This window comes from Mus caroli, unplaced genomic scaffold (assembly GCF_900094665.2).
Source record: "Mus caroli unplaced genomic scaffold, CAROLI_EIJ_v1.1 scaffold_21266_1, whole genome shotgun sequence".
NCBI lineage: Eukaryota > Metazoa > Chordata > Mammalia > Rodentia > Muridae > Mus > Mus caroli.
This window is the reverse complement of record NW_018388815.1, coordinates 1-13,753: the sequence shown is the minus strand read 5'-3', so window position 1 is coordinate 13,753 and position 13,753 is coordinate 1. Positions and strand designations below refer to the sequence as shown.

The window sequence follows — 13,753 nt, the reverse complement described above, 5'->3', positions numbered from 1 at the left end:
TTGGTAAAGCCTTCCAGGCTGCCCACATGAATTATCAGGCAGTTCCTGGTGAACCCCACCCGCGTTCCCTCCTCAGTCCCTAACCAAGGAACTGACTGAACCCATCCTGACTTTCTTCTCTATCTCTGCCATCCAATTGCAGGAGCTCAGCCTCCAGGAGCATTGACCATGCTGAGCTCCAGGCCAGCCTCACCAATGAGGACCCAATAGATTCATCCCAGTCAATAAGGCTGTGCACTGAGCCCTTTTCACCATGCCAATCTTTCCGCCCTGCCACCCCGCTGTGTGGCACCCCCTCTCTACTTGCCCCCGGACTTACCTGAGATCAGAGCTGCCCAGAGGTGGACCGCTGAGGCAANGGTGGCTGGAGGTTGACAACTGTGTACTTGCAGGTTCCCTGTGGCCAATCCCGGAGGCCCAGATGAGATAGTTCTGCGCGTCCCACTTCTTGCATCCTCTCAGTGACACTGAATCCTGCCCCCTACCTGCATCCAGGNGCCTGGGATCCCCCAAAGTTCGAGGTCTTCTCACCTAACCCCAGAACACGCGGGAGCTGTTGGAGGTGAGAGCAAACTACTCACACCAGCAANGCGGGTCCCTCAGCAAGAGCACAAGCACAGGAGTGACCTGCTCCAACACCATGGCCATGGGACAGCTCAGATAGGTCCAGCGCCACCTGCACTGCTGCGGGCGCCTTGACTACCAGCCACTGCACATGTATCCGGGTGTCTTTGCTGCCCTCGTGAGGCTGGAATAGGTCCCACACACTGGGCAGGGCTCATTTCCAAACTCTAAGTGGTACTTATTAACCCTGAGGACTGGGCTTGGCAGTATGGCCACTAAGGAGCTTTCTCCACATTCACAAGACAAGGAGGCCACTACCTCTCCAGCCCCCAAGGCTGAAGGTCCTACGGGAGGAAGACCGGGGACCTCTTAGACAAGTTTTGTTTGCAAAATGGTACAGTAATTGTGTCCTTATTCTCTCGAGTCCACTAGAGGATTGAGTATAGATGCCTTGGGAGAAGCTGCCTTCTAGTGTAGAGTCTGTGCTGTTTTAAATAAAATTGTGTAAAGAATCTTGAAAAATATCGCATTACCACAGATAAAGGACACAATGGGTATTTCCACTGCTTCCTTTGATTTTATAAGAATTGCTTGCGTTGTTTTTTTTTGTTTGTTTGTTTTGTTTTTTTTTGTTGTTGTTGTTATTGGTGGTGGTGGTTTTTAAGTTTTGCATCTTTGTAGAAAAAAGTATTTCTAATCTTATCTCCTATTTGTTTTTCATACTAGAAGAAAATTACCAAATTCTAAATTCTCTTTGCTTCCAAACTCCATTTGCAACTTAAATAAGTGTTTGGAATGGGGTCCCACACTTTCTCTGTTTGTTTCTTTTGGAAACACTGACCATCAGCCAGGGAACAATGTGAATCCACACAGGCCTATCCAGCTGGAAGTTTAGAGCTCCATGGAGAGAGACTACAAATACCTCAGCAACGGTGGCAGAACTAAAATCCAGTGCCCAGGATCCCAAAGAAACATTGGGCACTCTCTATCTCTCTGTCTCTTTGTCTCTTTGTCTCTCTCTCTCTCCCTCTCTCTCTCTCTCTCTCTCTCTCTGTGTGTGTGTGTGTGTTGGAGGGCATGTGTGTGTGTCTGAGTGTATATGTTTGTGTATGATGTATATGTGTGGTACATGGTGTGTATGTATGTTGTATGTGTGTATGTGTGTGTGTGAATGTGTATGTATGAGAGAGTGTGTGTGTTTATGGTGTCTGTGTGTGTTTATATTGTGTGTAAGTGTGTGTTTATGGTGTGTCTGTATATGTTTATGTTGTGTGTGTATGAATATATGTATATGTGAGTGTGTGTTTGTGTGTGTACGAATTGTTGATGTTGAGGGTTTGGGAGAGGAATTGGTATTTTCAGAATGGATTCCTTAAAGAGAAGCTGTTTGCCACACGCTTCTAGTAATACTTAGAAGAAAAACGACACACATACACAACACAAAAATCCAAGTGATGGAGTCTGTAGGACTATGCTTACTACACAAGCCTGTGAAGGGCAGGTCAAGACAATAAGCTTTCTGCTTGTGGACGTTGTACATCGTGGTGCGGAGCCTAGTGCGCACCACGATGTACAACGTCCACAAGCAGCTACCTGGCCTTGTGAAAGAAACTCTGACTAGGTACCAGAGCAGCCCAGCTGGCTCCCATTTCCCTCACTCCCCAACAGCATTATAATTACTTCAAAGACAAATGATTTCCCGTAGAACTATTGTCAACCAAGTTCATGTAAATTCCATTAATTTATTAGAAATTTTGTCAACTCACATTGGTCTTTGTCACTTGTCATTGCCAAGGATGGGGAATCAGACGTGCCATGCACTTCTGACAGGAGCTTAGACATAAACAGCTCTTTCTGTGTATCTTGTATATAATTTGAGGGGCAGTTTTAATCCTTTAATTTCTGTGAGATTATATCATTACACCCATAGCACTGTCACAATGGTTTGTAGATTGTGATCTAATCCTTCCAATTCCAAAGACATGTATGTGAACACTTTATGTATCCTCCTAAATTACAGGTCATCCTCCCTAATTATTGCAGAGATTATTAGAGTACAGAATCAGGATACCAAATCTAAAAATGCACATTAAGTGATCTAATTTAGANTTCAGCTTGCTCAATGACAATAAATATGTTTTCACTGTTGAATGTTGCTACATCAATGAGATATGTAGTAGAAAAAGCAAACCTTCTTTCTTCTTAAATTCCTTTGATCCAAAGGTAAATTTCAGGAAAACATTAGAACTAAATATGAAAAACAAAACATGTATCTTCTTTTTTATTTGTAGGTAAGGTTTTAAAACCAAGTCACAAAAATGTTATCCACATAATTACAGTCTGAAGTAAATAAAATTTTAGTATTTTAGTGAAAAGGTGATAAAACATGAAAACATCAGGCACAAAGAAGATGATATTCACTGTGTGCATATATAGCAGGGTGTATTAATCATCCCTTCAAGGTTAGCAAGAAAAAGAAAAAGGCAGGGAGGAACAAATGTATCAGNAAACAGGCAAATGGGTGTGGACCTTCTAGTTACAATGAGAATAAATGCAGATTGAATCTCTCATGGTATAGTATACATACCAGCATGTGTAGGTAATGAACCAGCCTAAAACTATCAGACACTGAAAGGAGTAAGGAGCTTGAGCAGCCATGAACTACTGAGAGGAATGTGAGCAGTTCTGAATCTTCCTAATCCTGGGACCCACAGCTCCTTAGGTTATGGTGAACCTCAAAACCATAAAGCTATTTGTTGCTACTTCATAATTGTATTTTTGCTGGTGTTATAAATCTTAATGTAAATATATGCTATGTAGGATATCTTATGTGACCACGAAGGGGTCCCGACCCATAGGTTGAGAACCACTGGTATAAATGGAACCAATTTTTTTTTATCTCATAATAGTGAATACACACAACTGCCAGTTCTCTCTCCAAGAAAATGTGTATGCACATTCACAAGAGTACATCAACTAGAATGCTGATTGCAGCATCCTTTGCAAAGTATCTGTAACATAACCTAACCCTGAGAAATAAATTTCTACCAGCATCAATATGGACACATTTTTATACAATCTCATAGTAAAATTCTATACAATGCTGATAATAAGAACCTGGAAGTTCATACAATGTAAACAAATTTTGTATACTGTGTTNATGTTTAAAGACATCAAGCAGTGTATTTGCTTAGCGACCTCATTATAAAATAGAAAACAGACTCAGTTTCATGTGTTCTATCGGAAATAAGAAGTATTTGGGAGGCTGAGACAGGGAAAAGTTCAAGTTTGAGGCTAACCTGCACGACATAGTGAGGTTGTCTCAAAAAATAGCCACTTTTGATGTCAAAGGGCTGTGCAGAATCTCTTTCCCAGAAAATGTGTAGTACACACTGTAGAGATGTTCTTGTTCTTTGTGTGTGATCAACAGTTCTTTGACCAAATAAATTCTGTTACTTCACAATCCTTGTCTGCTTCTTTATTGTTCTGTTTTCTTTTCTTTTGTANGGTTTGTTTTGTTATGTTTTGATGATGAACTTAAATCAGTATGGTACACTCTTGGGAGAGTGTAATGAACCTCGTTGTCACACTGGTCTCATAGGTGTAGACAGGAATTTAAAACTCACAGGTTTTTAAATGAGGATTCTTTTCTCCCAGAGAGTTACCACCTACCCTGTCTGTGGTGTGAGATCATGGGCACCACTGAACTTCTGGCTTCTGGACTCAGGCTGTGAGATTGAAAGAGAAAGGCTGAGAATCAGCACCTGTGTGGCATCAGGTGTTCATCAAAGACAGATGGAAAAGGCTGAGGTGGGACTTGCAGAGTCTCTGACTGACAAACTGCCTGGCCTCCATGTCTCTGCCAAAGACTCCATCAGCCTCAGTGTGCCTTCTTGTTATGCGGGCCCCAAGTACTTCTTAAGCCTGTTATGAAGCTGAAAGAAGACAAATTCTGCTATTGGAATGAAAAGGTTGCCTTATTGTAGGAGAGGAAGCACCACTGTGAACAATATACAGAGTTGGTAATCAGTGCAATGAAAAATTCTTACTAAAAACAACTTGATGACTGGTTACACAAGCTTAGTATGGTGTTCTCAATCTGTAGGTCTCAACCTCTCTGGGGATGAACGGCTCTTTCAAAATGGTTGCATATCAGATATCCTGCCTATCAGATAGTCACCTGGCAATTCAACAACAGTGGCAAAGTCACAGTATGAATGTAGCATGGAAAACAATGTTATACTTGGGTGTGTGTGTCACAACATGAAGAAGTGTATTGAATCTTCAGACAGCATTAGAGGAAGGTTGAGAATCACTGTTCTAGGACCATGTAGGAAAGACTTTAAAGTGGAGAAATCCATTTCAAACCCAACAACCATTACATATATACATACATGTTCAGAATATCCATATGGAACCGATTAGATATGATATGGGAAGAGGACAAGTAGGTAGAATCCCACCCAATGTAAGGGCATTTGGGTGGCTGTGTTTAAACCAGACCCCTCATAAGAGGCTCTAATAGGAAGGACACAGGCTTGGCTTTCTTCTTGCACTGTGTGTATTGCTAGAAAGTGGCATTCTGCAGAACTAGACACAGACACCAGGATACTCACACTCATCTCCCATCTGCTTGACACTACACCCTGGTTGGCTTTTCCAAGGCTTCTGAAATGCTGTGTGAGCAATGATCAATACCTTAGACTGATAGTATTTGTGAAATAAAATTTCAATATAATGGACTGGAGACCCTGACTTAGCCCAGGGAACAGTCTTAGTAACTTGAACATTGCTCTAAAATTTAAAACCCAGATCATTAGGGGACTGATAAAGTAGACAGAAAGCAATTTGCGTTCTTCTTATGTCTTGCTTTCAAGCACACTTTGACAACNGATGATGAACTTAAATCAGTATGGTATACTCTTGGGAGAGTGTGATGAACCTCGTTGTAACACTGGTCTCATGGGTGTAGACAGGAATTTAAAACTCACAGGTTTTTAAATGAGGATTCTTTTCTCCCAGAGAGTTACCACCTACCCTGTCTGTGGTGTGAGATCATGGGCACCACTGAACTCCTGGCTTCTAGACTCAGGCTGTGAGATTGAAAGAGAAAGGCTGAGAATCAGCACCTGTGTGGCATCAGGTGTTCATCAAAGACAAATGGAAAAGGCTGAGGTGGGACTTGCAGAGTCTCTGACTGACAAACTGCCTGAGCTCCATGTCTCTGCCAAAGACTCCATCAGCCTTAGTGTGCCTTCTTGTTACGCAGGCCCCAAGTACTTCTTAAGCCTGTTATGAAGGTGAAAGAAGACAAATTCTGCTATTGGAATGAAAAGGTTGCCTTATTATAGGAGAGGAAGCACCACTGTGAACAATATACAGAGTTGGTAATCAGTGCAATGAAAAATGCTTACTAAACACAACTTGATTACTGGTTACACAAGCTTAGTATGGTGTTCTTAATCTGTAGGTCTCAACCTCTCTGGGGATGAATGGCTCTTTCAAAATGGTTGCATATCAGATATCCTGCCTATCAGATAGTCACCTGGCAATTCAACAACAGTGGCAAAGTCACAGTATGAATGTAGCATGGGAAACAATGTTATACTTGGGGGGGTGTCACAACATGAAGAAGTTTATTGAATCTTCAGACAGCATTAGAGGAAGGTTGAGAACCACTGTTCTAGGACTGTGTAGGAGAGACTTTGAAGTGGAGAAATCCATTTCAAACCCAACAACCATTACATAGCAGTGTTCAGAACATCCATATGGAACCAATTAGATATGATATGGGAAGAGGACAAGTAGGTAGAATCCCACCCAATGTAAGGGCATTTGGATGGCTGTGTTTAAACCAGACCCATCATAAGAGGCTCTAATAGGAAGGACACAGGCTTGGCTTTCTTCTTACACTGTGTATATTGCTAGAAATTGGCATTCTGCAGAACTAGCCACAGACACCAGGACTCTCACACTCATCTCCCATCTGCTTCACACTACACCCTGGTTGGTTTTTCCAAATGCTGTGTGAGCAATGACCAATACCTTAGACTGATAGTATTTGTGAAATAAAATTTCAATATAATGGACTGGAGACCCTGACTTAGCCCAGGGAACAGTCTTAGTAACTTGAACATTGCTCTAAAATTCAAAACCCAGATCATTAGGGGACTGGTAAAGTAGACAGAAAGCAATTTGCATTCTGCTTATGTCTTGCTTTCAAGCACACTTTGACAACTTAGACAATTCCTGACTGAAAGTAAGAATGGAAAGGGACCTTGCGTGAATGGCAGAGGTAAAGGATTTAGAGGGAATGTGCAAAGCCTAAGTGCATATCATTGACATGCCCAACCATAAAAAGCCAGAAGATTAATTTGAACATACTGGAATAAAACTAAAGCAGCCACTCTATCCAGAAAAAGGAAGGATAACATATAAAATAATAAGGAAGACTGTGGTGAGAATGTCTTTAACTGTTAACAGAAATGGAATAAAAAAACCTTGTATCTTGTTTCACTACTTCATAAGGAGATACAACAGGACTATGACAGATGTTGCTTTGGATGTGTGGTTTTGTGTGTGTGTGTGTGTGTGTGTGTGTGTGTGTGTGAGTTTTCCTTTCTTTGAGGGAATGAAAGCCAATGGTCATGTTTTGAAGCCATTACAGGGTGATTGAAGCCAGCTCAACGTCAGCAGGGAGAATGAGCCATTTTGTCTCAAAAAGGTACAGGAAGGGAGGATTGGCCTGGTTTGGTCCACCTTGAGTGAATCTTATTACTCCAGTTAATCTAAATGAGCACGATGGACTAGCTGGGTGAGTGAATCACCTACACAGCAGTTACACCATTAGAGGCAATGGCACTATAAAATTATCCTTATAAGTAATTAGAGAGTTAGTTGTGGGTAAAATACTTGCATGTATGTGTGTGTTTTCTTTTCTTTGAGGGAATGAAAGCCAACACAATGGTCATGTTTTGAAGGCATCATAGGGCGTTTGATCCAAGCTCAAGGTCAGTATAGAGAATGAGCCATATTCTCTCAAAAAATACAGGAAGGGAGGATTTGCCTGGTTTGGTCCACCTAGAGTGAATCTTATTACTTCAGTTAGACTGAATGAACATGATTGAGCTAACTGGGTGAGTTAGTCACCTCCATGATAGTTACTCCATTAGAGGCAATGAACTATAAAATTATCCTTAAATGGTCATGAGTTGAAGCCATCATAGGGTGATTGAAGCCAAGCTCAAGGTCAGTATGGAGAATGAGCCATATTGTCTCAAAAACATACAGGAAGGGAGAATTTGCCTGGTTTGGTCCACCTAGAGAGAATCTAATTGCTCTAGTTAGACTGAATGAGCATTATGGAGCTAACTGGGTGATTGAATCACCTCCACAGTAGTTATGTCATTAGAGGCCATGGCACTATAAAATTATCCNTATAAGTAATTAGAGAGTTAGTTGTGGGTAAAACACTTACTTCAAAATGCTTTGTACACTTGGGTATTGATAATACANTGAAGAAGCAGAGTGTAGATCCAAGGTCATTTTCCCCCACAGAGAATCAACAGTCTACTTAGTGGACTAGATGACCACATAGACCATATGACCTTGACTGGAAATGTGTCTGCTACTAGATAAATGATCTCCTTGCAGATCCAACATCAATGAAGACAGAAAGCAAGAGAGAGAGAGGGAGGAGGGAAGGAGGGAGGGGGAAGGAAGGAAGGAGGAGAACAAGGGCTAGGCTGTTTACACTGGTTCTGTGGGGTTAGCAAGGTGATGGAAACTCGTGTATGGCATGTATAGTCATCATTTCCTCTATTTGACATGATTTTATAAGTTTATTCTAAGTAAAACCCAAGCTTAAGACACATAAGAAACTGGANCTAAATTCGGGGAAATGCACTCCAAAGAGATGAGATTTCAGAGCTGGTTGGCAGAAAACACATCCAACTTGGNAGAGGCTTGTCTGGGATTGGCTGCTCTGGGAAGACTGTAGGCGTGGTCACACGTCTGGAGTCTAAAAAGCTGAGCATTTGGGAATGGTCCTCACTTGCAGAGATTCTCTGTAGANAAAGACTTCCTTCTGGTCCCTTAGAAGACTCCAGCAAGTTATTTGAAGAGGTCTTTGGAGACATGATGGTTTCTCCCTCCTTCCCAGAAGGTAAGTCTCACTGTAAGGTCTTTACATCTTGTGTGTCCCCCAGCAGCCTTGTCATCTCCAGCTGCCCTAGACCTGCATAAGGATGAATCGAGTGTGCTGGGACAGACTTTTGTTGACACAGGGGGTGCTCTGCTCTTCTAAGAAGTTGAGTCTCATCATAAGGCCTTTTGCAGCTTGCATGTGTAGTGCCAGAAAAGAGTAGTCATCCCCCCAAACCAGACAGGAACTGATGAGATGCAATCACTGTGAGGCCTTTTTATTCCAGCTAGCTAGGGTACTACCATGAGCCACTGTCTAGCAGGAAGGCTTTGGGGATGATGAGCCCCGAATATCTATCAGGGTAAGGGTTTACAGTAAACAGCAAGCAGAGGGGTGTGGGTGAGTGTGCAAGCATCTAATCGGCTAGTTTTTGTGGCCTGTAATATAATGGTGGGTCCTGGGAGTCATAAGCTAAAATGTCTGCTTCCTTCTGCTCTGGTGGTCATTAGGGAGGAGTGGGCTTTGAACCTTGGGGTGCAGATCTGGTGGAGTAATAACCTGGAGACACTGGTCTTGTTGGGGGTGTAACCTAGAGACTGGATTTAGATTCTTGTTTGGTTTGGGGTGGGGTGTATGTGAGTGTTTTTTTTTTTTTGAGGGGGGGTAACTTGGAGAGTAATGCTAGGTACTGTCCTGTTACTTTTGCTGAGGTGAAAGTTAGGTCAGGTTTTCTAGAATGGAGACTGAAGGTAAAGGATTTGGCCACTGGCATGTCCTAAATTCTTTTCGAGTTCTTGTCTCATAGCAGATCCAGCCCTGTCATCTCCTGGTGCCCCAGAGCTGTGTCAGGATGAAGCTCAGGTGGTGGAGCAGCTGGCTGCCAATGGCAAGCACAATCTGAGTTGGAAGAGGCCCCAAGGACCGGGATGCGGGCTCCAGAATACAGGCAACAGCTGCTACCTGAATGCAGCTCTGCAGTGCTTGACACACACACCACCTCTCGCTGACTACATACTGTCCCAGGAGTACACTCAGACCTGTTGTTCCCCAGAAGGCTGTAAGATGTGTGCTATGGAAGACCATGTGACCCAGAGTCTCCTGCACTCCCACGCAGGGAGTGTCATGAAGCCCTCCCAGATTTTGACCTCTGCCTTCCACAAGCACCAGCAGGAAAATGCCCATGAGTTTCTCATGTTCACCTTGAAAACCATGCATGAATCCTGCCTTCGAGGGCCCAGCCAGTCAGAAGAGGAATCCCCCTTTGAGGGCAGCTCCTCAATTCATGACATATTTGGAGGTTGGCGGAGGTCTCAGATCAAGTGTCTCCACTTCCAGGGCACCTCAGATACCTACGATCCCTTCCTGGATGTCCCCCTGGATATCAGCTTGGCTCAGAGTGTGAAGGAAGCCTTGCAGGATACAGAGAAGGAGAACGAACGCCTACTACTGTGGTAGGTGTAGACAGAAGATGCCAGCTTCCAAGCTGCATGTTCATAGTGCCCCAAAGGTACCCCTGCTAGTGTTAAAGCACTTTTCGGGCTTCATGGGTAACAAGTTGGACAGAAAAGTAAGCTACCTGGAGTTCATTGACCTGAAGTCATACCTGTCCCAGCCTACTGCAGGACCTTTGCCTTATGCCCTCTATGCCGTCCTGGTCCATGATGGTGCGACTTGTCACAGTGGACATTACTTCTGTTTTGTCAAAGCCAGCCATGGGAAGTGGTACAAGATGGATGATACTAAGGTCACCAGGTGCGATGTAACTTCTGTCCTGAATGAGAATGCCTATGTGCTCTTCTATGTGCAGCAGACCGACCTCAAACAAGTCAGTATCGACATGCCAGAGGGCAGAGTATATGAGGTTCTCGACCCCGATTACCAGCTGAAGAAATCACAGGGAAAAAAAAGCCTAAGAAGAAACACCCTGGCACAGAAGATGCAGGAGAGCCCTATGGAAACAGAGAGAAGAGAACAACCAAAGAAACCTCCTTAGGGAAGGGGAAAGTTCTTCAGGAACAGGCCCACCAGATAGCTGGGAAGAAACAGGAGAATACCAAACTCATGCCTCAGGAACAGAACCACCAGAAAGCTGGGCAGAACCTCAGGAATACCAAAGGTGAACTTGATCTGCCCGCTGATGCAATTGTGATTCACCAGCCCAGATCCATTGCAAACTGGGGCAGGGATGCTCCAGACAAGGAGAATCAACCCTGGCACAATCCCTCCCTCCCTCCCTCTCTCCCAAGAAACAAAGCAAAAACAAAAGAAAGAATAAGAAACATACATACAAATAAAATTTTAAAACACCATAGTAGACTAATACAATAACAACAACAACAACAACAAATACCAAAACAAATTAAAATTTAAAAAGTGATCAAAAATACCATTGAGTTTATTTTATGTTGGCTAATCACTTCTGGGCAGGAAGCCTGCTCTGAATTGTAGTTTATATACTCAGAGAGACTGCATTGGAGAAAACTTATTTTCCATTTGTCAGTAGGTATTCATTGCTGATAGCTTCTTGTCAGAGGTAGGAGCCAGAGTCTACTTCTTCATCTCAGTACTGGGACTTTGTCTAGCTCATACCTATTGGGTCATGTGTGTGCTGCCACTGTCTCTGTGAGTTCACATGAACATAAGTCTTATTATGTCTCAAAGATACTGTTAGAGTCATCAGCTACCTATGCTTCTTAAACCTTTCCTCCGTTTCTGCTTAGGTTCCTGAGCCTTGAGGGAATGGATTTAGTTAAATTATCCTAGTTAAGATTGATTGCTCCAAAGTCTAGTCCTGTATGCACATTGGCCAGTTGTAGGTTTCCGTGATAATTTGCAACTACTGCAAGAAAAAGCTTCTCTGATATGGTTTCAGAGAGACACTGATATATGGGTATGTAAATAGGAGTAAATTTAATTTGTATGTCCTTTTAGCAAAATAATAATAGTAGTTTTTTTTTTTTTCCTAGGGTCCATAACCTATCTAGTCCCAAGTCCATGGCTATTTTAGCAGTAACTGGTATGTGCTGTGTTTAAAATAATGGGTCTTTCATCCAATCAAAAAATGGTTAATTGCTTCCATAATATTTGTGCTACCATTGTACCAGTATATTCAGGCCTCAGAGTTTGTAGTTGCTTTATAGTATTACCTTGCTCCTCTAATGTCATGCAGAGTAATTTTTAAGAATCATGAACCTTAGTCAATAGGGATGAAGCTTTTGTTTAGGAACCAGATTTGATGACATAAGTAAGTGTTATCTTTGGCAATAGGGCCTTACCAACACAGGTTCTTCTTAACAAAGTCACATGGGAGCAGTTTCTAGTAAGATAGCCATCTTACTAAAAAACCCAATGTTTCCTTCTGAGATTTATAGTTTTTTGTTTTGTTTTGTTTTGTTTTGTTTTGTTTTGTATTGTTTTGGTTTTGGTTAATATCAGAGTGAATTTTTTTTTCATCTTTTCTCATTCACATCCTTTCACATCAAATCCATGTATTTGTCTTCTCCTTTGGTCAATCTGACTTATTGCTAATGTCATTCACTTTGAACAACAGCAGCAGCAGCAACAACAACAACAATCCCTTGAGGCTCTATAGACTTTTTCAACTGAATTTTTGTTATTTTTAAAATTTGATTTCTATTATTAAAGCTTTATATTTAAGAACAAATAGAGATAATTCAGGTTTCCATGCACAAAGAAAAGATCACATGTGCTGGTATAGTCATACAGAAAAATTCAATTTTGTTATAAACAGTAGTGCATTTCTCATACTGAGTAGTTTATGGATAAAATTTCAAAACAATTTTACAAAAAGAAATGCATACCATCTTGCTTCATTTGTATGAAAATTTATAATTAAGCACAGTGACAAATACACAGACATGATGGAGCTTCATGTAGGTTAGGATAGAATCATAATTAAAAAAAATTCTAAGGGTACATTGGAACCTTTTAATAAATATCTGTATTATGGTGTAAGTAGCTACTAATTATTCACTTAAAGAACTCCCCTTTTAGTTTTCATGAATTTTTACAAAGAAAATAAAAATGGGAATTATAGATATCAATTAGTTGGCAGAAGTAACTAGTGAGAAAGTTTTCATGGCCATAAAACTTTAGAGTAAAATATCCTGAACTATGAAATATAGAAGGCATTCTAAGTATTTACCAAGATGACTGTCTTAGTTACAACTCCTATTGTTGTGATAAATACCAATACTATAACTCAAGGAGAAAAGGGTTTATCTCATCCAACAACTTGAAGTCCATCATCTGGGGACGTCAGGACAGAAACTGGCAGAAACTTAGAGACAAGAACTGATACAGAGTCATGGAGGAATGCTGATTAGTAGCTTGTTTCTTCAAAGTCTGATCAATCTGCTCTCTCATATACCTCAGGACCACCTGCCTAGGGGTTGAACCACCCATAATGGGCTAGGCTCTCCCACATCAGTCACTAATTAAGAAAATGTGCTGTAGTCTTGTCAACAGGCCAGTCTTGTAGGGACATTTTCTAAATTAGTGAAAACACTGACCTTTAAAGGACAAACAATATGATAGGTTATTTGGAAGGCAAGAATTGGTGTTGGAGACAAGATTATGTCAGTAAGAGTATGTGATATCTGTCATTACAAAACAATCAAAACTTGTTTGGTGTTTGCAAGTGTAAAGTAGTTTTTAACATCATTTCTTGAAATGGCAGAGAATTTTCTTTTTGTAGCATTTATTGTATCTGTCTCCCATTTTATTCTGTGCATAGTCTTCAACTATTATATTTATATTCCTGAAAGTGCATTATGCTTCTCTAATAAAAACTCTTGGAAAGCAATTGATATAATATTTGTATCACTAATATTCATGACAACATATATTTTTTTAAAGATTTATTTATTATATGTAAGTACACTGTAGCTGTCTTCAGACACTCCAGAAGAGGGCGCCAGATCTCGTTACAGATGGTTGTTAGCCACCATGTGGTTGCTGGGATTTGAACTCTGGACCTTTGGAAGAGCAGTCGGGTGCTCTTACCCACTGAGCCATCTCACCAGC

General features: G+C 41.5%; 1 protein-coding gene across 1 annotated transcript; it reads left to right on the top strand.

Moving 5' to 3' along the window:
• Positions 1-8,649: 8,649 nt before the first annotated feature.
• On the top strand, positions 8,650-10,920 carry LOC110287798 (ubiquitin carboxyl-terminal hydrolase 17-like protein D; the record flags this gene model as incomplete). Its single annotated transcript, XM_021154325.1, is given in 4 exon segments — positions 8,650-8,728; positions 9,513-10,140; positions 10,142-10,601; positions 10,604-10,920. Coding segments are annotated over 4 exon segments (1,433 nt in total), but the record flags the coding sequence as incomplete, so codon positions are not given.
• Positions 10,921-13,753: the final 2,833 nt, after the last annotated feature.